We start from the raw sequence: 24765 nt of genomic DNA, 5'->3' as shown, positions 1-24765 counted from the left end.
CAAGACCCTAAAATAGTCCAAATAACGCATACTACCTTTGGAACCTGATAGTTGCATATATACATATATTCATATATATATTGCGTTTTTGGAAGAAAATAATTACCCTAGACCCTGTTCATCTTTAACAATACTTTGGAGATGTGACATCGTGCGTCTGGTACCTCATATGATTCATCGTGTAAAAAGCACTTCAACAGAAACTACCCCCTGAAAATAACAACCGATGACGATTCCATTTCTGTCAAGGGGACCGAAAGTATATTTGGCCTCACATTTCTGCAAATATGTAGCTAGCGCGGTAGCGGGTAATGGATCTGTTACTAAATTTGATAATGTACTGCAGCAATACTTAAAACACTACTTAAAGGCTGAATATATTTTAATTTTCCTGATACATTAGGTTTCTGGAATTTTCGCTGGCGTGCATAGCTAAAAGAGGCCAGAGCATAACTGATGTCAGTCATGCATTTGAAGGCAACTTTTTGATTTATTACAAATCAGTTGAAGTGACAACATTATATTCTGTTCGGCAACTACAAGAAGGACGCAAAATGAAAGTACTTTACCTCCTGTCATGGGAAACATAACCTGGGTTGTTCACTTCGTTCGACTACAACAGGAAATAGAACAAATGACAAATGTACACATCATCTACATCTGTTATATTGGCGACACTGAGCTCGCCATCAGTACATTGGAAACTCAGATGATATTTTCCCGATCTTCGACGTGATAGTGGAGTACTGTTTGAGCACACCCTGGCCTTATCGGCGATTCATATAAGTAAATAAAAGAGTCACATTTGGTCCTCAGGTTAAGATAAAATACTGCGAAGTTACTAAGTTTTGCATAATATTTAGCAGCTAATATCTAATCAAACACGCACTCACAACCATACGCATGCAATCATAACTATATACTTACAAATCGATTGTGAGCAGTAGGTGCCCGTTGAGCTTCGTTGTCAGAATCAGCTCTTCTGCCTTGTCTGTCCTGGTACCGTTTTGGCAATGACTCATCTGCGGCGTTACCTTCGCTCTGATGACGTCTACAGAAGAATTACATCCTAATACACATACTGAAGCAGCTTCATTGCAAGCAAGACTCTAAAATAGTCCAAATAACGCATACTACCTTTGGAACCTGATAGTTGCATATATACATATATTCATATATATATTGCGTTTTTGGAAGAAAATAATTACCCTAGACCCTGTTCATCTTTAACAATACTTTGGAGATGTGACATCCAGGGTCTGGTACCTCATATTCATCGTGTAAAAAGCACTTCAACAGAAACTACCCCCTGAAAATAACAACCGATGATGATTCCATTTCTGTCAAGGGGACCGAAAGTATATTTGGCCTCACATTTCTGCAAATATGTAGCTAACGCGGTAGTGGGTGATGCATCTGTTTACTAAATTTGATAATGTACTGCAGCAATACTTAAAACACTACTTAAAGGCTGAATATATTTTAATTTTCCTGATACATTAGGTTTCTGGAATTTTCGCTGGCGTGCATAGCTAAAAGAGGCCAGAGCATAACTGATGTCAGTCATGCATTTGAAGGCAACTTTTTGATTTATTACAAATCAGTTGAAGTGACAACATTATATTCTGTTCGGCAACTACAAGAAGGACGCAAAATGAAAGTACTTTACCTCCTGTCATGGGAAACATAACCTGGGTTGTTCACTTCGTTCGACTACAACAGGAAATAGAACAAATGACAAATGTACACATCATCTACATCTGTTATATTGGCGACACTGAGCTCGCCATCAGTACATTGGAAACTCAGATGATATTTTCCCGATCTTCGACGTGATAGTGGAGTACTGTTTGAGCACACCCTGGCCTTATCGGCGATTCATATAAGTAAATAAAAGAGTCACATTTGGTCCTCAGGTTAAGATAAAATACTGCGAAGTTACTAAGTTTTGCATAATATTTAGCAGCTAATATCTAATCAAACACGCACTCACAACCATACGCATGCAATCATAACTATATACTTACAAATCGATTGTGAGCAGTAGGTGCCCGTTGAGCTTCGTTGTCAGAATCAGCTCTTCTGCCTTGCGATAAGTCGCTGTGTCTGTCCTGGTACCGTTTTGGCAATGACTCATCTGCGGCGTTACCTTCGCTCTGATTAAGTCTACAGAAGAATTACACCATAACACACATACTGAAGTTAGTGAATGAGTGAGTTTTAGTTTTACGCCAATTCTAGCATTATTCCAGTAGTATCTCGACGGAGGACACCAGAAATGGGCTTCACACATTGTACTCATGTGGGAAATCCCAGGCGTGTCTTCGGGGTGAGGAGCGGACGCTTTAACCACTGTGCTACCCAACCACTCCTACACACATATGCATAGCTGAAAGAGGCCAGGGAATAACTGATGTCTGTAATCCATTTGAAGGCAACTTGATGTCTTATCACAAACTAGTTGAAGTGATAACATTATGACCTGTTTTGTAACTGTAAAAATGACGCTGAATGAAAGTTCTTTACCTCGTGTAATGGGGAACATATGCTGGATTGTTCTCTTGGTTCGACTACAACAGGAAATAAAACAGATGTTAAATGTACACATCATCTGTGACAGTTATATTGGCAACATTGATTATGCTATGCTTACCTCGGAAAGACAGAGGATGAAGGTCAGTAATTATGTTCCAATATATATCTAAAGGATTAAGCATTACTTGGAGGATGTGTCATATGTACCAAAGTGGTCTATGGTGCTGAAACTTACAGTGCCTCTCCCAAAAACCCTACTTGTTGTGAATTCGAATGAAAAGCTATCTTAATGCATCATTGTTTGAACACTCGTTGTTTGAGCTTACCCTTACCATTCACGAGGATTCAACAAAGTAAATAGCGTCATATTTGATCCCCACATTAAAATAAAACGTTGTGGTGAAGAATTTAATGTTTTTCAAACACCAAAAAGCTCGTTCAAGGCATTCTCACACGTATACGCATGCAATGATAACTACTTACTAATCGTCTGTGACCACCAGGTCCCCGGTCGGCTTCATAATCAGCTCTTCTGCCTTGAGATAAGTCGCTGTTCCTGTCCTGGTGCCTGTTTCGCATTCCTTCATATTCGGCATTTCTGTCACTCTGGATATCCCTACAGAAGAATTACAACATCTGTTCGGTTTGTTGTGTAGCGCCCACTCAGCAATAATGCACCTATATGGCGGCGGTCTGTAAATAATCGTATCTGGACCAGACAATCCAGTGATCATGAGCATCGATCTACGCAGTTGGATACGAAGACATGTGTCAACCAAGTCAGCGAGCCTGACCACCCGATCTTGTTAGTCGCCTCTTACGACAAGCATAGGTCGCTGAAGATCAGTTCTAACCCGGATATTCACGGGTAGAATTACAACATACTGTAGCTGTTGCATAGTACATGCAGGTGTGTCAGAAAGGAATCAATAAATTCTTTAACGTCATGATAGTTGCGAACCATGGGTGGTCACTAGTGTAATGTCGAGGTCTGTTTGTGTATATGTTGTATCTACCTAGACATACCTAGGAGAGGCCAGCAGGCCGGAGCATAACTTATGTCAGCGATCCATGTGAAGGTAACATTATGTCTTATTACAAATTAGTTGAAAGGTAACATTATGCTTTGCAACAATACATATGACACTATTTACAGGGTGAATATATTTTAATCGTCCAGATGCATTAGGTTTCTAGTATTTTCGCTGTCGTGCATAGCTAGAAGATGCCAGAGCATAATTGTCAGTTATCCATTGAAGGTAACTTTTTGATTTATTACAAATTAGTTGACGTGACAACATTCTATTCTGTTTTGGCAACTACGAGAAGGACGGAAAATGAAAGTACTTTACCTCCTCTCAAGGGGAACATATGCTCGATTTTCCACACCGCTCTTCTGCAACAGGAAATTAAACAAATGGTAAATGCACACATCATCTGTTATATGGTCAGCACTGAGCCCGCCATCTTTACCCCGGAAAGACAGAGGATAAATGTGGTTAAGCATATACAAACATATTTCAGTCCAGAATGACGCAGTGTTCTAATGGGGCTGAAACTGGGAGTGTCGCTCACAGAAAGCCTGCTGGTCGCAAGTTCGAACCAAAGTTTTGAGAGTTTATTTTTGTTTGACCACACGCTAACCGCTCCCGAAGGTTATTAAGTAATAAGCGTCACATTTGGTCCCCACATTAGCTAAATCGTTACGGTGAAACGGTGAAATCTTGTTTTAAAAAATCGCAATTCTCCACCAACGCCCTTACAAATTGATCAGGATCACCAGACAACCGGTATGCTTCATCTCTTCTTGTTTGAGATTTGTCACTGTGTCTGTCTTGGTTCACCGTCTCAGGTGAAGCGTTTCTGTTTGTAAGACGGAGTCTGTAGAACAATAAACATAATACTCGCATTACTATAGCAGCTGCTCATTGCATACCAAAGTGTCACAATTACATATACTGTATGGACGCCTCAGCAAAACCATGAGCGAATTGAACCACGTTGCCATCATTTATTTGCGATTTGCTTTCACAAAGTTATTCTACTAGCAACTGTTATCATACATAATAATATCAGCATATTATATCACGATCATTTCAAGCAAGTTTGTACTGTTTAAATTAAATTTATCTAAATTCAAGTTAACATGGCATTATGTTTAAGCCAAAGGACCGTCAATACATTGTCATTTTTGTACATACTTGACGAAGAGGACAAGGCATGCGATGATTGCTATGGCTAACAGGCCTGCTAGAGCTCCAAGAGGGGCAATGAACTGAGTCTGTGGTGATGTGTTAGACCCGATCTGGTGGCTCAGCTCTGAGGGAGAATAGCATTGTCGGCTTGATGAGCCTTCAAGGGTGATCTGAACCAAACACGTCCTGCAATATGGTGAACAAGATAAATGCAATAAATTTAACAGTATGTTTTGGAAATAGCAATTCCCGAAGAAAATTAGTTAAACTAATGTTCAATCCTAGATATATAAACAAGAAAAATAATTATTTACAGACCGCCGCCATACAGCTGGGATATTGCTGAGTGCGGCGTTAAACAACAAGCCAAACAATCAATCCAACGTATCAACCAGTGTAAAGTGGATATAGTGACATTTGGTGAAATTCATGCACAAGAAAATACACAGTTTTGTTTATGACACTGCTTATCCATCATAAGGCCATTTGGACATAGTATGACTTTCCTGGGTCCACAATATTGCAATAATGAAGAGAGAAATCTGGAATCTGGAATTTAGTTTTCTTTCCTTCAAAATCATGTACAACCATGAACCGTCTCCATAAGCAGATGAGTGATGGTTGGTGAGTGACGGGTGGTGGTGGGTGATAGTTGGTGGGTGGTGGGTGATGGTGGTGGGTGTGGGTGATGGTGGTGGGTGACGGTGGTTGGTGGTGGGTGGTTGGTGATGGTGGTGGGTGGTGGGTGATGGTATGTGGGTGATGGTTGGTGAGTGACGGGTGGTGGTGGGTGATAGTTGGTGGGTGGTGGGTGATGGTGGTGGGTGTGGGTGATGGTGGTGGGTGACGGTGGTTGGTGGTGGGTGGTGGGTGATGGTGGTGGGTGGTGGGTGGTTGGTGATGGTGGTGGGTGGTGGGTGATGGTGATGGTATGTGGGTGATGGTTGGTGAGTGACGGGTGGTGGTGGGTGATAGTTGGTGGGTGGTGGGTGATGGTGGTGGGTGTGGGTGATGGTGGTGGGTGACGGTGGTTGGTGGTGGGTGGTGGGTGATGGTGGTGGGTGGTGGGTGATGGTATGTGGGTGATGGTTGGTGAGTGACGGGTGGTGATGGGTGATGGTTGGTGGGTTGGTGGTCGGGCGTTGTTGGTGGTTGGTGGGTGATGGGTGGGGGTGTGGTGTTTTTGTATGATGGCATGACTGTAAACAGTATACACGTAAAAAGAACAAATCACCCTGTCTTAACCATTTCAGCATCATCCATTGCTTTGACAGTGAGGTTTACAATGTGAGGGACATGCTCATCTATATCGTAGGCCAACGTGATGATCCCAGTTATCCGGTTAATCTTGAAAGTATCCTGCAAAGGAAGAGCAAACATGTATAAAGCAGTACAAGTCAGCGCACCTACCTGTCCCACCAGTCGCCTCTTACAACAAGCATTGGTCGCTGAACACTGTTCTAACGGGACCTTGTAGCTCCGATACAGTAAAATGGCATTGAATTTATAATTTAGGCTGAACATTCTGCAAGCTTACCCTGATGTTGCCGGAAATTATGGTAAATGTAACGTTGTCCCCATCCTCGTCTACTGCTTGGAATCCTGGTACGAGAACCTGTTGGGTTTTACTCGCAATAGCGGACACGCCCGTGGTATATACACCTGATGGTTAAAATATACTCTGTAATATTAGTAGGCAAATTATATCAATATAAACTCGCACTAAAGGAAACTAGTTTCACCCTCATGTAGTGAGTGAGTGAGTTTGGTTTTACGCCGTTTTTTAGCAATATTCCAGAAATATCACGGCGGGTGAGCTTGTCCTTACCCTGTCAGAATACCCACCCAAACTGCTTGCTTGGGGAAGTCAAGTGTTCCCCTTAACAACCACGGAACGGTAGGAGACAAAATTAATGAACCCAATCAGACATGGTTGATCTCCTTGATGGTTAAGGTTCATGATATCCTTCACACGTCTACCATTAAGGTTTTACAGCGGCTTGGGATACTTTGTATTCTGATCAAGCATCCCACTTCCTATCATAACTGCCAATGCGTCAGGATGAACCACCTCTTCTCAGAGGACTAATGGAGGAATACAGCAATTGATGTTCAAGAACTATACGCATTTACCTTGTGAAAAATATGGAGCATGTGTGTTGTTGTGCTGCTTTATGGTGATGATTAGCTTGGCTGTGTGTGTCAAATCCTCAGTTGACTTCTTGTGTTCCGGGAGCGTTGGGACCAATTTCTTACTATCTTTAACTTGGGTCGCGATCTGAGGACACGGAGTAAAACTCACTGGTTAGCAAATCCAAACAACCTACCTGTTCATTGCTTCATAAATGCTGATGTCTTCCCCAACATAAGGGCCGGTTTAGGAGAAAATGTTTCATTTCACTTGGTAACGCGTTTGCTCAAAAAGATTCAAGATACTCTTCCAAAATAACAATACACTCTGGAATACGATTGAGACAAAAAGATTGTAAGTATAAAACGTCAGCGCAAATAGGTAAGACCCAATACAGGTGCGTTGATAAGAATCACGAAATTTGATTTATGAGGTATGTCAGTTTGGTAGATTACTTGGAATGGAAACGGTATAAATGAACAGCAAGCACAACTACACATGACACCTGCATCGATGCGAATTAACGATCATTTTAATAATAATAATAATAATAATGCGTCCATTTATATAGCGCCAAACTCCACACTAGGTATGCTCATAGCGCTAACAATCAAGGCACAGCACATTATTACCCCGGATAATCCAAGCTGCCTGTTAGGCGTTTACATTGTCATGCATCTCGAACCACAATGTATTTTTGGAAATACGTGTAAATAATGGTATGTGTATGGATGTCGAAACCACCGCTGCACATCTATGGCTAATATCATATGATCCGCTGGAATACAAGCTATGAGCTGTGGAACACGATACTCAGTCAATCATTTGAAAACAATTCAAACATTAGAAATAGCATTTTTATGTAACTTGCAAATGCAATGATTTTGCTTTGACAAAAACTACAAATTTAACCCAAATACTCTTGTATTTGTTTTACGTTCAGTCAAATGAGACAAACAAAGGACCGATAAATGGATATTTTGACATCTTGTCGAAATTCACAATTCATTTCATTGTACATTGCCAGTATTCAGTGTAAACACATGTACTTTGCCTTTTGTATACCGAGGTAGGTTTAACCAAGCACAGTCACCTGGATGATCTCAATCTCCCTTTCAGGATTCAGAAGAGAGCGAGTTACAACCAGCGATCCATCGTCACGGAGTCGTATGTTGTCGTTGGTGTTGACTACAGTTGCGAAACGTGGAGCTGACGTTGAGGGTTCATCTTCATCTGTAAAGGCCACGCGGTCGATTGTTGTGTTGATCGGGGTCATCTGCAATACCTCATTATGTAACAGTGATTTTCACGGTGCATTTCTTAAGAGACGAATGAGCTGCTCCTGTAGCTATTCAAAGTATGGTGTTTTTTATCCCGTACGCAATCATATGTTTCGTGACGGTGTTTACCCTTCACTTGACGACATGGTCCTGGGGGATAAAGGATAGAAACTTGGGAAAATCTAGAATCTTCCATTTGTAGCCATGATACCCAAACATCAACTTAATTCACTTATATACACACCTTGAAGATCCGGGTAAGAATTGGTCTTCGGCAACCCAAGCTTCTTGTAAGAGGCGACTAACGGGATCGTTGGTCAGGCTCGCTGACTTGGTTGACACATGACATCGTACCCCAATATTGCATAGATCGATGCTCATGCTGTTGATCACTGGGTTGTCTCCTCCAGATTCGCGAGTGTGAGCGCTGAGTGTGGCGGTAATACAACAACCAAACCCACTTACATAGAAGTCAGAAGACAGAACCTTGGAAGGAAGAACATATACTGAGTCAAAAAAAGAAACTTCACAAAATGTAAATTGAAAAATAATGAATAATTTTTCTGTGATGATACATCTATGTATCCGAAATGGGATCCCTATCTTTCGACTCAAGAAAAACGGTAGCAAAACCCACTCAAACCCATCCATTCGTCGTGCAAATGACGTTAGTGCCAAATCAGGTTTTGCACCTGCAGTCGATCACGTGATCTTCGCATCGAAGTTGTCTTTATATGCACGTGTTTGCATTGGCCTCAAGAATTTAAAAAAACACTTTTAAACCACAGTTCTAACGGTACTTGAAATGCCACGATTGTCAAATGTGCAACGTGAACGTGCCGTTGGCATGTTGCAAGCGGGAAGATCAGTTATTGACGTCGCAAGAGCAATGGGATGCAGCCGTCGTACTGTGTATGACTTGCGAGGTCGTCTGCAACAAACTGGCACCACTTCTGATCGCCCAAGGTCGGGTCGTCCACGTGTGACGTCACAAGCAGAAGACCGTCAAATCGTCCTACGTCACCTACGTGACAGATTTCTGCCGGCTACACGAACCAGGGCTGAGATGTTTAGAGGTCGACTGTCCTCACAGACCATTGGAAATCGGGTTGCCCCGCGGGTGCGGGTTGCCAGTCTCCATTCTCCACGTCCATATCGTGGGCCAATATTGACGCCGTTTCATCAACGTCAACGTCTGCTGTGGGCCCAATGTCACCTCCGATGGACCCAGAAAGACTGGAATCGAGTCGTCTTTAGCGATGAATCCAGGTTTACCCTCAGATTCGCGGACGGCAGGCATAGAGTCTGGAGACGACGTCGTGAACGGTATGCCCAATGTTGTGTACAGAAAGTCGACAGATTCGGGGGCGGAAGTTGCATGGTGTGGGGTGCTTTCTGTGGGAACAACCGTTCCCGACTTCTGGTCATCCGTGGAAACCTCACAGCTGCTGCTTACCGCGACCAGGTGCTCAGCCCTGAACTCGTTCCTTTCATGGTGGCTCATGGCCCAGGTCTACAGTTCCAGCATGATAATTCTCGGCCGCATACCGCGATGTTGACACGAAATTTCCTTCAAAACGCTGGAATCAACGTCATGGACTGGCCATCGAGGTCCCCTGACCTTAATCCAATAGAGCACGTTTGGGATGCACTTGGGAGAAGGCTTCGTGGTCTTCGGAACCAACCTCAGCATTTGCAGGAACTTGGCGCTGCCTTGCAAGAGCAATGGCGCAGAATCCCCAACCACGTGTTCACAAGCATCAGGCAGTCGACGAGGAGACGGTGTTTGGCAGTGGCGAATGCGCGGGGCGGCCATACACGATATTGAACTGAGAAGTTTCGCATTTTTATTCTTGTGACTTGACATTCTGTATAACCATGTTTTGGAACGGCGGTGTAGCCTACTGGAACTGATTATGGCACTGTCAGTGTATCGAGTACATCACACAGATCTCAGCAATGAAATAATAACAATTTAACCATTTTACCATCTCTTGTTCTTTTATAGTGCCCTGAAGAAAGAATGTGAAGTTTCTTTTTTGACTCAGTATATATACATGTCTACGGAGAGGAGTCGACAAAACAGAACATACCTTGCTAACTGTAAAGGTCTGCACCTGTTGCTCAGGAGAGAAGAAGGGGGCATTGTCGTTGACGTCAACGATGTTAACCACGAGCAACGTTCGGGTAGACTTTGGGGGAGACCCGTGATCTGTGGCTGTGATATGAAGTGTCACGTTGTTACCGATCTTTTCTCTGTCCACAGACTTTAGCTGAAGGACGCTAGCGGTCGTGCTTTCGATTGTAAAATATTCTGAATCATCTGAAATGAAAATGTTAATTGTTATCGAAATGATGTTCAGTGTTAGCATGGTTTGTTTGTGGTATATTTTACACGAATATTCCACTTATTGGTTACAACTGAACATGATTACTCTTGTGGGCTGTAAATAATCGAGTCCGGAGCTGAGAAACCAGTGATTGACATCATGATCATCAATCTACGCAGTCGGGATACGATGACCTTCTCCAACCATGTCCTGGTGTCCCCCGCCGTGATGACCGCCTCCGTGGTGTAGTGGTTAGAGCGTCCACCCGGAGAGCGGAAGGTCGTGGATTCGATCCCCGACCGCGTCATACCAAAAGACGTTAAAATATGGTACTTGTTGGTCCCTGCCTGGCGCTCGGCATTAATGGGTACAACAAGGACTGGTCGGCTCGGAGTCAGTATAATGTGTCTGAGTGGGGTATTCCTGCTTCACTGCGGCATGGTATCTCAGTGGGCTAGCACTATAAAACCAGCTTAAGTCTGGGCTAGTACAAGCAGCCGCACATACACATACACCCGCATGCACGTCGTCATATGAGCGAAATATTCTCAAGTACGACGTAAAACCCAATTTCACCTCACCTCACCCCCCGCCGTGATATTGCTGGAATATTGCTAAAAGCGGCGTAAAAACAAACTCACTCACTCCAACCATGCTAGAGACCCTGTCGCCCGATCCCGTTAGTCACTTCTTACAACAAGCATGGGTTGATGACGACCGGTTTTAACCCAGTTGAGGTGAGGTGAAATGGGGTTTAACGTCGTACTTGAGAATATTTTGCTCATATGACGCCGTGCATGCGGGTGTATGTATGGCTGCTTGTACTAGCCGACACTTAAGCTGGTTTTATAGTGCTAGCTCACTGAGATACCATGCCGCAGTTAAACATGAATACCCCACTCAGACACATTATGCTGACTACGAGTCGACCGGTCGTTGTTGTACCCATTACTGCCGAGCGCCAGGCAGGGACCAACAAGTACCATATTTTAACGTATTTTGGTATGACGCGGTCGGGGATCGAACCCGCGGCCTTCCGCTCTCCGGACGGACGCTCTAACCACTACACCACGGCGGCGATCATTTTTAACCCAGATTTTTGGCATGCTGATGACATTATTATCACCTTGGAAAATAAACATACTGTACTTACAAGCTGGCTTCTTGCCACCATGCACTCATTCTGAGATAGGGGTCGAGGTTTGCCTTACCATTTTGTCATGTCGCAACAGGTTATCTGTTGCCACAATGCCCTATAACACCAACAACCTCCTTTCCCTCTTACCCATGTCATATGTGCAGTTACAGGTTGGCGTGTTGTCATCTTGCGCTCCCCACATAGAGGAGGTGAAGTGGCTTTGTTATCTCAGTTTCCTCCTTGATATTGTGTATGTACTTTGGTTTTATAAACTTTGGGCGCTGATTGTTATCAATGATGTTAATGGCGAGCTGGAAACATAAAGGTAAACCCTTGCAGATGATTTTGACCAAACCCACATATACATGTATGTGTGACCGTACACAGTTTTTGACCATATATATGACTGACTGACTGACTGACTGAGTTTGGTTTTACGCCGCTTTTAGCAATATTCCAGCAACATCACAGCGGGGGGACACCAGAAATAGGCTTCACACATTGTACCCATATGGGGATTCGAACCCGGGTCTTCGCTTTAACCACTAGGCTACCCCACCGCCCCCATATATATGATCACGTATACGTATATCGTATGAGCTCCATACAGATTTCAGCGCGTATACTACCCTAAATCTACGAACCATTCAAACATGTTTAAAACATATGAATCATTAACATATTATTCGGATAACAGAAGGTTATATCTATGACAGCTGTAACCTACTCGTGTGCTGTTGCTGTGCTTGCTATCTCTGACTGTTATGGTCAAATTAAAAAAGTCAGGAACAGTCTCGAGGGAGCCCGCAATTGACACAGTCCCCGTAAAAGGATCGATCTTGAAGGGCGGGTTAGTTGTCTTCAGATCTAAAGAAAAGTTAAATTGTGAAAATTGTGTACATCGAAAGATTACAAACGAAAATACTTAAGTTTCAAAATATCCCATCAGGAAATGTTCGACATATTCACAGAGGACACGAAACAAATATACATCACTATATCCTTTGGAGATATATCGAAAATAAATCTGTAAATGATGATGATGATGATGATGATGATGATGATGATGATGATGACGATGATGACTAATAAATGTATAACTAAATCTGTTACCGTCTGTCAGGTTGTATCGGATGATACCATTAACTGCAGACGAATCGACATCGTGCGCGGTGACGTTGAAACTAAAACTTCTCGCAGCACCTTCTCGGCTGACATTGGCGATGTAGGGTTCGTTAAGAAAGAACGGGACGTTGTCGTCAACATCTTCTACAGTAATGTTGACAGTGGCTGTGCTGCTCATCTGCGTGTGTCTTTCTGGGTTGTCATGTGCCGTGACTATACAGGTGTAGAACTTGACACTTTCATAGTCAAGTGGCTCTCTGACTTGGATGCTGCCCATGACATTGTTTGTACTGGGGTCTGAAACTAAAATCAGACAACTGCTGCTTAAGGAAGGCATGTTGTGTGTGTGTGTTGACAAATGAGTGCGTTAGGTCTGTGATGTCATTTCATGGCGGTGAGGTGGGGTGAAATTGGGTTTTACGTCGTGCTTGAGAATATTTCGCTCATATGACGACGTGCATGCGGGTGTATGTGTATGTGCGGCTGCTTGTACTAGCCCAGACATAAGCTGGTTTTATAGTGCTAGCCCACTGAGATACCATGCCGCAGTGAAGCAGGAATACCCCACTCAGACACATTATACTGACTCCGAGCCGACCAGTCCTTGTTGTACCCATTAATGCCGAGCGCCAGGCAGGGACCAACAAGTACCATATTGTAACGTCTTTTGGTATGACGCGGCCGGGGATCGAACCCACGACATTCCATTTCATGGCAAGGCAATTTGTCCCCCATACACACACAAATCAGCATCAGTCTGTATCAGGGAGGCTCATCAGACGTCTGTCGTCTTTTTGACAGCGTTGTCGGATATTTTCAGACGTGGTGGGGCGGTGGGGTAGCCTAGTGGTTACCCGCCGTGATATTGCTGTAAGCGGCGTAAAATTAAACTCCCTCCCACACTCCCAGACTCACAGAAGAAAAAGCGTGAACACTGTGTTTGTTTGTTTGTTTGTTTGTTCTACCTCCTCACTCAGCAGTATTTAAACAATATGACGACAGTCCGAAAATTTTCAACGCTTGATCCAGTGATTAACATCATGATCATCGATCTACGCAATTAGGATACGATGGCATGAAGGGACTAACCGTCTAATCCCGTTAGTCGCCTCTTAAGACAAGCATCGGTTGCTGAAGACCAATTGTAACCCGGATCTCCTGTGGGAGTTTCACTGGTGAGACATGGCACCTTACCCCACAGCTAAATATGAATTCCGTATGAAACAAACCACAGTTGCGATGGGCTGACACCAGTTTTCAACGCATAAGAATTTGACATTTGACATTTGAACGATTTTAACAACACATCATTTAACGCAAAACAGAGAGCTAAGCGAAAGATACGGTCGACGTGGTATTTCTGCCTACATATCTATTTCTTACCTTCTTTTATCAAGAAGGGACAGTGTTGTGTTGTTGTCGCCACCTCGTAACTCACCAGGCCGTTGGTGGCTTTGTTGTAGTCCCTGTCTGTCGCTTGTAATGTGGAGACCTAAGTATTTGAACCCGCATTTTTAAAAGACACAGTGTTCGCAAAATGAGCAGGATACTTCAAGGATGCTTTATTATGTTATGATGCGACGTTTTGGTATAGATTCTGATTCCTTTGTTTGGGGCGGTGGGGTAGTCTAATGGCTAAAGCGTTTTCGATTTCCATTCGAACCAGATTCGATCCCTTACATGTGTACAAAGTGTGAAGCCAAATTTCTGATGTGCCCCGCCGTGATCTTGCTGGAATATTGCTACAAGCGGCGTAAACCATACTCACTCACTCACTCACCCTGATACCGTTGTCTCTTGGTAGCCGTAATTGTTATCCACCTAGTTCTAAAATGCATATCAAACAAAACCATGTTCACAGACATGAGAACAATGGCACCAACGTTACCAGAAAATGAAACAATTAAACAATTGTTATGAAATAATGAATTCAATTCTTTGATATCAAATGCCAAAATATCGTGACCAAACTGGATATAACATGTCACAAGGCTTGTGTCACGTCTTTAAATCACAGTACACTTCTTACTCCTGTGTCACCAAGCTGTTTCTTAGACAACTGACCTCACTGTTGACAGCAGCGTCCTCCTTTACGCGGAAGGCGTACGTCGGTGAACTGAACACCGGAGAATTGTCGTTGACGTCGGTCACAAGGATGGATGCCGTTACAGCCGCAGATCTTTTTTGGGCTGCCATTGTCCGTCGCCTGCAAATTGAAATTGATGCGTGTCAGTTAGTGGGGAATGTTACAGGTCTCAGGCGCTTAAATACGAAAGCCTAAGTCTGCCTCTTTTGTAGCATAACATATTTTTTTCAGCGGCATTTCTCATTGCTTCGATTATTTCTCGTTGCTTCGAGTATTTTCTCATTCCTTCAAATTGCTTTCAAAAATATGAAATTTCGAATATGTAATCGTTCCTACGAAAGTTTTCTTCCTCTGATATCATATTCGTTCCTCTATAGAATATATTTGAAATTGCAGTTGTTTGTTTAATTTTGTAAGCTTCATATCCTGTTTAAATAGAAGTAAACAAATGTAATCCCACATGAGGGAACCACTTTTCTAAAAGAAGCTGGGTAGCGCTTAAGGAAATGTAATAGTTGTGAAAAAAGGATGTGATGTCATATCGTGATGGTAAAGTGAGCTAATCCTGTGTTTTCAGCTATATGTACTACATATTTCATACTTCGCATAGGATACATGTAAGTGGTGTGACTTTTCTGTTAACAATACTTGGACTCTGAGTTGTGATAATATGAAATCATTATTATTTTTTGCAGTTCCCCTGCATCTACGATCCCTCTCACAAAGAGAGTTCCTTCACACCGTTGCTATGTCATTGACATAACACTAATGGGATCGTGTGGTTAGGCCTCTTGACCCTCACACACATACCGTTATTGTCAGGTTGTACGACCGACCAGAAGGATCCGCATCGAGACTGTTGGCTACCTCCAATCTGCCCGTGGAGTGGTCTATCGTAAAATCTGAAATTATATGCTCATGAATAGTTGACATTCTCATCTTATTTTACTTCTTGCTGAAGATCCAGGTTTCTGATATGTATTAAGTCATGATTAAGCGTGCTTTTTAATCATCTGAGATGATTATGCGGTCTGTAAATATCTGGACCAGACAACTCAGTGATTGACATCATGAGCATCGAACACCGACCTTCCGATATCTGTTAACCACGTACCCTAGAGACCTGGTTAGAATTGGTCATCAGTAACCCATGCTTAGAACGATGCTCATGATGTTGATTACTGGATTGTCTGGTCCAAGACTCGACTATTGTCAGACCGCCGCCATATTTATAGATGAGTGCGGCGTTGAACAACAAACACATCTTTACAACGGCTTGGGATATATTTTATCCTGATCAAGTGTCCCACTCCCAATTATAATTTCAATGCCTTGGGATGAATCACCTCCTCTCAAAGGACTTTTGAAAAAATACAACAATGACTGGCGACTTATAGGATCGGGTGGTCAGGCTCGCTGACTTCATTGACACAAGTCACCGTATCCCAATAGTGTAGATCGATGCTCATGATGTTGATCACTGGATTGTTTGGTCCAGACTGGGTAATTTACCGTTCGCCACCATATATCTGGAAGATTGCTGAGTGCGGCGTTAAACAACAAAGCAACTATCCAACTGTCTATCACCTCCATGACAAGCATGGGTGACTGAAGACCAGTTCTAACCCGTATTGATTGATTACAAGGACAGCATATCGGATTGAGAGTATTACCTGTCAAGGGATACAGGGAATATGTCACTTGACCGTTAGCCCCTGTGTCTTTGTCACTGGCAGAAACAGTCGTTATGGGTGTATTGACTTTCACGTCCTCAGGTTCAGTAAACACCAGCTGATTGGACTGAAGAGTGAATATCGGAGGGTTGTCGTTGACATCCTCCACATGGACACGCACCTGCGTCAACAAGTATTATTCAATAACATCATGTATGTATGTATGTATGTATGTATGTATGTATGTATGTATGTATGTATGTATGTATGTGTGTGTGTGTGTGTGTGTGTGTGTGTGTGTGTGTGTGTGCGTGCGTGCGTGCGTGCGTGCGTGCGTACGTGCGTGCATGCATGCATGCATGTATGTATTATGTATGTATGTATGTATGTATGTATGTATGTATGTATGTATGTATGTATGTATGTATGTATGTATGTATGTATGTATGTATGTATGTATGTATGTATGTATGAATGTATGTATGTTTGTGATTGGGGCGGTGGGGCCTGATGGCTAGAGCCTCCGCTCGTCCCGCTGAAAATCCGCTCTCTGAAGACCGGGACCCACACGGGTACAATGTGTGAAGCCCATTTCAGTTGTCCCCCGCCGCTTCACTATTGCTAAAACGGCGTAATTACTGGTAATTACTCATTTACTCGTGATTGGCCAGTTATATTCATATTTCAGAGAAGAAAACCTACCACTGCTACATCATCCGCACCCTGCTGAGCCGCTCTCACAATGAAGTTGTACGACGCCTGTAGTTCTCTGTCAAATGTACCAGCATAGAATATCTCCCCTGCATTGTTTATTGAAAACTTTGTTTGTGCGAACTCAGCGTCAATTGAGAAGGTCAACTGATTTCCTCCGCTATTCGTTACTGACACATTTCCAATCGCCGTCCTTGTGTAGTTTCTGTTTTCTGTGGCATTAAGGCTGAAGTCAGTCTCCTTGAACTTAAGTCCATTTGATGCACTTTGCATGACGTGAACCGTCACCGTTGTCGTAGCAGACAAGGAAGGAGTTCCACCATCGGTTGCAGTGACGTTGAAATCATAGTCTTTGCTTGTAAGCTGAGGGGATGAATTCAACCGTATGAGGTTTGAAGTAATTGTAAATAGGTTACTGTCCTGAGAACTTGCAATAGATAACGACACCTTTCCGTTTTCTTCTGAATCAGCATCATGTACACTGAGAAGGAACAGAGGTATGCTACCTGCCGTCCCAGTGTTGGTAACATTAACGTCGTAACTGGACTTTGAGAACGTCGGAGCGTTGTCGTTGACATCAACGACCTTGACAGTGATAATGGATGATGAAGTAAGGGCTGGCTGACCTTGGTCGGTGGCTAAAATGATTAAATCCCGATAAATAGATATGTTTTCATAATCTAGGGGCGCCTTACAGGAAATACCGCCTGTGTGACTGTCCACTGTAAACATGTGACTATCACTACCGCCTAGACTGTATACGATGTGACCATTGCTCCCTGTGTCTGCATCGGTGGCATTGACGGTCACAATATTCCTCGAACATTGAGCATTTTCTACAAATTTGAACACGCGGCCATCGACGCCATGAAACACAGGAGCATTATCGTTCACGTCTGTGATGTCGATGGTGACATTCCGGTATGTACTTAGTTGAGGGCTTCCCGAGTCAAAAGCTTCAATATTCAAATTAAAAGAATCATATGTTTCCCTGTCGATACCCTTTGTCGTTTTGAGCGTTCGATTATTTATAGTGAAGTATCCAAGACCTCCAGATATTATTTGAAAGGAGACTTTTCCATTCAGGCCTGCGTCTTTGTCAGTTGCATTTAACGTTGTAACAAGTACGTCAGCCTGGTTCTCCGGAACGACGAACGTCGTCGCTGTTGTTGCAAATACGGGAGGGTTGTCGTTGACGTCCTCCACCTCTACGTTGAGATATGTTGAACTTGTTTTCCTTACTGCACTGCCTGCAGCACCATCTACGGCATAAATGGTTAGGTAATATGCGGGTACTTTCTCTCTGTCGAGTTTCTGGTGTACACGGACTTTGAACGATTTTCCATCAAATGTTTCTGCTGTGAAGGCTGACGTGTCGTTAATTATGAAGTTTGACTTCCCATTTATGCCTTGGTCATCGTCTTGTATACTTGCCTCAAACTGAAAACAATATCATTTCATTCAGATACATTGACATGAGTGTTAGCGACGCAATCACTGACAGCGATGAAAATGTTCAAGAATGATATATGAAAACATCTTTGTTTGTCGATTAATGTGTGGATAGTATTTCACGAGGCAAGTACACAGACGAGCACATGCGTTCATCAAAGTCGCTATGCAACGGAAGTAATCTCATTTCACCCACGCTCTTGCAAATGTAAGTGAATGGCATCAAAGATAGGTAGAATCGGGAAAGGTATATTCTTATGATAAATCGGGCTAATTTCGAAGAATATACGACTTGTGGGTGTATTATCACCAATGCACAAATATTTCCTCACCCCTGTCCGCTGCCTATGTCACAACAAAGCGGACAAACATCCCGCGATCCATTAGCTATGTTTTTGATATCGCTTGACCTAGATATAATTCTCTGTCAGAAATACGTTAGTCAAATCCAACCATGAGGTATATCATCGTTTGGAAAGCATGGTGCTTACCAACACGTATCCCGGTTCAACATTTTCGTTGACTGTTACATACGGAAGGAGAGGAAACACCGGGCTGTTGTCATTCACATCAGTCAAGGTTGTGTGTAGCTCCCCAATAATCTGAAAACAAAAGCAATACAATAAAAGTTAAGTTTAAATACATCTTCCGAGCCTTGTGGTTAAAGCATTGATTCAACATGCTGAAGACCCGGGTTTAATTCCCCACATGGGTACAATGTATGAAGACCATCCCTGATGTCCCCGCCGTGATGTTGCTGGAATACTGCTTAAAGCGGCGTAAAGGTAAACTCACTCACTCACTCATTCACTCTACAAGACTCAAAGTTAAGTTCAGTATTGTTGATTTGATCAATTACAACGGCAAACATTCAACGCAAAATTCATTTTATTTATGAAGCCAATCTCGTCCAACCTAGCGAGGCCTGTAGAAAATATTAGACAACGTCATTAGACGCGTTTTAAATAATTTACTTCAAAAACGTCAGTTTCCCTCAGGGGATATAGTGCTGTCAAACAGTAAGCTAACGCTAGCACAGCAAACGGGGTTGGCGGAGTAGCCCAGGAGTTAAAGCGCCCGCTCGTCACGCTCAAGACCAGGGTTTCTATATCCCAAATATGTACAGTGAGCGAAGCCCATTGCTGGTGTCCCCCTCCGGGTAAAACCTCACTCACTCTCTCACTCACTCGTACAGCAAATGTTCACTAACAATAAGGATGCACAGATCTTGATTCTCCATATGTCCGCTGATGCTGAAATCAGTGTGGGCCTCGGTGCTCTTCTCCCTGTCAAGAGGTCTCGCAGTTGTAACTCTACCCTGCAACAAAGGTCATCGTATCATCACACGTAGAATAATGTTAGGGACAGTCAAACGAAGGCTAGCCAGTGCTAAGAAAGAGGTTATATTATCAAGGAATATCAGGATGGTATAAACCATCCCAAACGGAAAGAAATATACTTTCGTCCCTTTAACACCAACAAAATAAGGGGCGGTGGGGTAGCCAAGTGGTTAAAGCGTTCGCTCGTCACGCCGAAGACCTGGGTTCGAATCTCCACATGGGCTCAATGCAACAAGTACCATATTTTAACGTCTTTGGGTATGACGCGGTCGGGGATCGAACCCACGACCTTCCGCTCTTCGGGCGGACCATTTCATGGCAAGGCAATTTGTCCCCCATACACACACAACTCAGCATCAGTCTGTATCAGGGAGGCTCATCAGACGTCTGTCTTCATTCTGACAGTGTTGTTGGATATTTTCAGACCTGGTGGGGCGGTGGGGTAACCTAGTGGTTAAAGCGTTCGATCGTCACGCCGAAGTCCCGGGTTTGATTCCCCACATGGGTACAATGTGTGAAGCCCATTTCTGGTGTCCCCCACAGTGATATTGCTGGAATATTGCTAAAAGCGGCGTAAAACTAAACTCACTCAGTCACGCACTAACAAAATAAATATATATTAAATACATCATGGATAGATTTTATGATGACTGATTTCTGGAGATAACTGCCTTTCATATTAAAAATGTTCAAACGATGATTACTTGCATGCTACGACAGAATGAATAATCTTCATTTTATTCATATTTAAGTCCAAAATCCATATACAGTTCTTACTGTAGTTTTGTTGAGGCGGAAATAGGAGTAAGCTTCACGCTCTGTAAACAGATAGTTGGTGTAGTTGACTTGTCTGACATCGGCCACGAAGGTGCCACTGGGTGATTCTTCCGGCAGGACGGCGGGGAATGACATATTTAGATTAGTTGTATGTTTATTCGCTAAGTTGATCGTTACGTCCACAATGCAGTCGTTGTCAGACCTTGATGTTCCATCAGTAGCCGAAACAGTGAAATTGAAATTGTGTGGAAACTCCGAGGGACCAATATGCATATCAGTTCCACTTGTCAGAGTACCCCCATTGTCTATTATAAAATATGCACTGTATGGCCCTTTAATTGCGAGCGATAAGCCTGATAAAGGGGTGTCTTGGTCATGTACGTGTATTACACCAAGTATGGTTCCTTTTGGAGAACCACTCAGGACGGTTAGGTATAAAATGGTTTCATCAAAATGAGGCGCTTCGTCGTCCACATTCTTTACTACTAGTCTTCCAGCTATAGGAATGTTATCTGATCCGTGAGAATCAACTGAGGATACATGAAGCCTAAACTCAGTTTCTCTATCCGATACCTTTTCAAAATTCATTTGTTCCGTTACCAAGACATCATTATTTTGAAACTTTAACGCTGCTGGTAGAACAAGCGCTGTGAGTTTGAAATTTGAATTTCCCCAAAACTGATTCTGCATAATGACCATATTTGGAGGATTATTCTCGTCAATAGTGTATTGATAGTTATCGTTCAGTATCATGATGTGATAAACTGCTAAGACAACATCTTGGGATGCGAAATCACGGGTTAGGTTTACTTGGAAAGATATCTCTACTGAAGCAACTCGTTCAGATCCGGTCAATTCCAGAAGGTCCACGTCCTTCTTCAGTACAATTTGCCCTGACTCTTGCAGCCCAAACAATGCCTCGACAATATCGCTTTTAGTGAGACTAATGATTGAGGGTTTGTATCCTGATTGTCCATATCTTGACGTCATCTGTCTAGTATCGCCAATGACAGTTGCCTCCCTTGTCCCTTCATAGAGGAAGTAGGGTATTATCTGAGTATTGACTTTGATCTCCTCAAACACAATATGCACTGATACTACTTGCGATATGAGTATGTAATGGATATGAGCGTCGATCTTTAGCACGATGTCTTTCCGTGTTGTCTCCGTGTTTGACGTTGACGTCAACGTTATGCCATTCGTTGTAACGTGTGCCGTGATTCCACTGCCTTCTGGAAGGACTTTAACGGTAATTTGGAACTCCGATCTCGAGAAGTCGGCAAACGATGTAAATGGAATAGTGCCAACTGGAACATGATAAATATATAGCCATGTTAACAAGTCCACCACTTATGACATGATATGCTACCCATCAAACGTTTAGACTCACTATATGTTTTATATATTTATATGGTTAAATCGAAGATGACTTTCTCCACTAACTTGGGGGAACCAATGCAGATGAATTGCACGCATCAAATTGCTCAAAAGCATGTGCAAATATCGTGCATGTGAACAGCTCCGTTTTGGGTGTAAAGTTTCGTTAAGAATTCGCCAGTTTTCACCGAGTTTCATGATTTACTGAACTCGTGGCTATATTCTATTCAGAGTTACGAAGTTGTTTTACGATGTATGAGTTCATGTGTAAACAGTACCTTTAAACAATATGGAATATTTTGCAAAATCTAGTTTTGAACAGTTAAATGAAGTGAGTGGTACATGAACACTAGTGAGTCTAATTTTTTATGGGAAGTATATATAGTTCATAGAATATTTACACTATATATTACGTGATATATTACGTTACCGTCACTGAGGTTATTAGGTCTACTCGAATTCTATAATAGTTGGTTCAAATCCCAGATTCGCTCTTAAACTCTGAATTTATCCCTGAAATACCAGTACCTGTCGGTTTAAAAAAAATGGCAATTTTGTATTATGCAATTTGTAATATGTGTTACATGCATCCTGTCATCTTCAATTTCAAAATACACGTACAGGCTCTGTGGAGTTCAAGGGTAACTCAAGGTAATCACTCATTCGCTCACGTGTCTGCCTTGCTCTTATTCTACCCCCGGCACCTTAGCGACACAGCTAGCCATATCACCCAGTGTGTTGCTATCTGCTTGATGTGCATGCTGGTGTTTGTGTTTAATCAGTTGTGCTATGGGATATCCCGGTGACAAGAGACGTCGTCCCGTCGAGACCCCGGGTCTATACCAAGCATTTGTATATTTCTGGATTCACACTTCGTCTAATATTGCTAAATTCGGGGTCTATCCAAATTATGCCTGTGTACTGAATCAACAGCAAGCAGCCTATCAAGTCTGGCGCTGTCTTAGTCACACACTCTGAAGAGTTTAACTTGTGAATACAAAAGGTAGTTGTTCCACGTACAGATCATAAATGGTGAAAGTGAAGAAAATATATCCTTGCAGTTCAACTGTCGTGTGATACAACAAATCGTGTGATAATGTCAAGTCAAAGCAGCAACATAGAACACTTTATTGTATGTTGTAAAACCGCGTACAATTTTTGCACTGCTCTACAGAAGCCCTCCCTGGGAATTTAGTCCCTTACGTTTAAAATTAGGGTAGTGGTGTCTCCTCATTAGTCATGATGTACAAGCATCACAAATCACTCGGGGGCTTTACTTTGGACTTTCGAATAGCACAGTTTTCTGTACTTACCCACGTCTCCACTACGAAGGTTGCCCTTCACAGTAATATCCGGGATGTCCTTTGCAACCAACATGGTTGGAGCTGTAAACATATTGTTATAGAATATACACAAAAGTCTCTCGATTCGAAGGAAATAATTTTAACCCAAAAAAATAACTGCAACTAAAATGTTTATACACATAACATAATACATATGAAATAGAAAGCTGCTATGATTAATACACACCTGGATGATGCCTTTAAGTGTCTCCTCTCACCTTGTTTACAATTCCCATTAACGGTTTCCAAATGATTCTGGACACATTCGCATCGACGTCCACCGGCTTCGTTCATTACGCATGCGCTGTGGTTTACGTTGCAATGCGCATGCGTGCAGTCCTGACCTAATCCGACGTCGGCCATTGCTTTGGGCGTTGTAGTTGGCGTTGATGTCGGTGTGGTTGTAGGTGTAGTTGTAGTTGTAGGTTTAGGTGTGGTTGTAGTTGGCGTTGATGTCGGTGTGGTTGACGTTGATGTCGGTGTGGTTGTAGGTGTAGTTGTAGGTGAAGTGGGGGTTGCTGTAGATGGCGTGGTTGCAGAGGAGGTGGCTGTAGTCGACGTGCTTGTCGAGGCTGTGGATGTAATCTGCTCGGTTGAGGTTGTAATGCCGGGAGACGGCGTGGTTGAACTCGCAGCTTTAAACAACATCATGAAACATTTCAACATTATGTAGACGATTTTAAGTCACCTGAAATGAAATTATTAGTTTATTGAAAATTGAATGATGACGATGATTCGCATCCTTACATGTGAAACATACACATCAATCATAAAGCATTCATCAATCGTCAATCAATATTCACATCAATGGTTATAAACCGTGCGTTCATCAATCTTAACTCACCAACTACTTTAACCATTCAACTTGTAATCTACTCACACCTCATACTTACACTTACCTCCTTGATCTTTGAGTCATCCAGAACTTTAATAACATAAAACCGTGCGAAGTTATTGAGGAACACGAGGACACTAGGTGTCACAGACATGTTTAAAACTGCTGTCTCATGTAGATAACATGCTCTGAATTACAATGTCAATATTGTGTGTGCTACACGGCAAAGGTAGATAATTATATTGCAACCTCAAACCGGTTCTGATATAAGACAAATCCTGCTTTAGAAAGCCTGTTTATTCTTGTTAGTGTATGTTTTGTTATCTTTATTACAACAGGTAGAGGCCACATTATATAAGAGAATCTGAACTCCAAGGTAGAAGGCAGTGATCATATTAAATTGTAAACAGCAAAACTCTGATCCCAGACATGGAAAT

At 42.7% G+C, this 24765-nt stretch overlaps 2 protein-coding genes across 2 annotated transcripts in view; both read right to left on the bottom strand.

Annotated features, from left to right (window-relative positions):
- The window catches only part of LOC124259597, a 15215-nt gene extending 3455 nt beyond the window's left edge, over positions 1–11760 (bottom strand). Inside the window, exons 1-15 of the mRNA XM_046693755.1 lie at positions 11757–11760; positions 10235–10464; positions 7955–8137; positions 6864–7008; positions 6268–6392; positions 5965–6089; positions 4737–4916; positions 4299–4416; positions 3888–3931; positions 3019–3151; positions 2527–2570; positions 2028–2166; positions 1670–1713; positions 928–1051; positions 570–613 (exon numbers count right to left, since the gene is read on the bottom strand). Coding sequence (XP_046549711.1) covers positions 570–613; positions 928–1051; positions 1670–1713; positions 2028–2166; positions 2527–2570; positions 3019–3151; positions 3888–3931; positions 4299–4416; positions 4737–4916; positions 5965–6089; positions 6268–6392; positions 6864–7008; positions 7955–8137; positions 10235–10464; positions 11757–11760 — 1682 coding nt within the window. The remainder of the gene's footprint in view (positions 1–569; positions 614–927; positions 1052–1669; positions 1714–2027; positions 2167–2526; positions 2571–3018; positions 3152–3887; positions 3932–4298; positions 4417–4736; positions 4917–5964; positions 6090–6267; positions 6393–6863; positions 7009–7954; positions 8138–10234; positions 10465–11756) is intronic.
- Positions 10326–24765, bottom strand: LOC124259596 (protocadherin Fat 4-like). The gene is made up of 14 exons (XM_046693754.1): positions 23712–24765; positions 23464–23535; positions 20774–22080; positions 19867–19974; positions 19148–19258; positions 17196–18644; positions 16494–16674; positions 15631–15722; positions 14803–14940; positions 14118–14226; positions 12723–13037; positions 12337–12476; positions 11757–11920; positions 10326–10464 (listed from the first exon to the last, which is right to left on the bottom strand). Exons 1-13 carry the CDS (start codon positions 24157–24159, stop codon positions 11792–11794), a joined length of 4599 nt encoding a protein of 1532 aa, XP_046549710.1. The 5' UTR covers positions 24160–24765; the 3' UTR covers positions 10326–10464; positions 11757–11791.

The sequence above is a fragment of the Haliotis rubra genome, unplaced genomic scaffold (genome assembly GCF_003918875.1).
Source record: "Haliotis rubra isolate DU_JTF1 unplaced genomic scaffold, ASM391887v1 Scf73, whole genome shotgun sequence".
NCBI classification, from domain to species: Eukaryota; Metazoa; Mollusca; class Gastropoda; order Lepetellida; family Haliotidae; genus Haliotis; species Haliotis rubra.
Note: the sequence above shows the minus strand (reverse complement) of the source record. Positions and strands in the feature narration are given on the sequence as shown.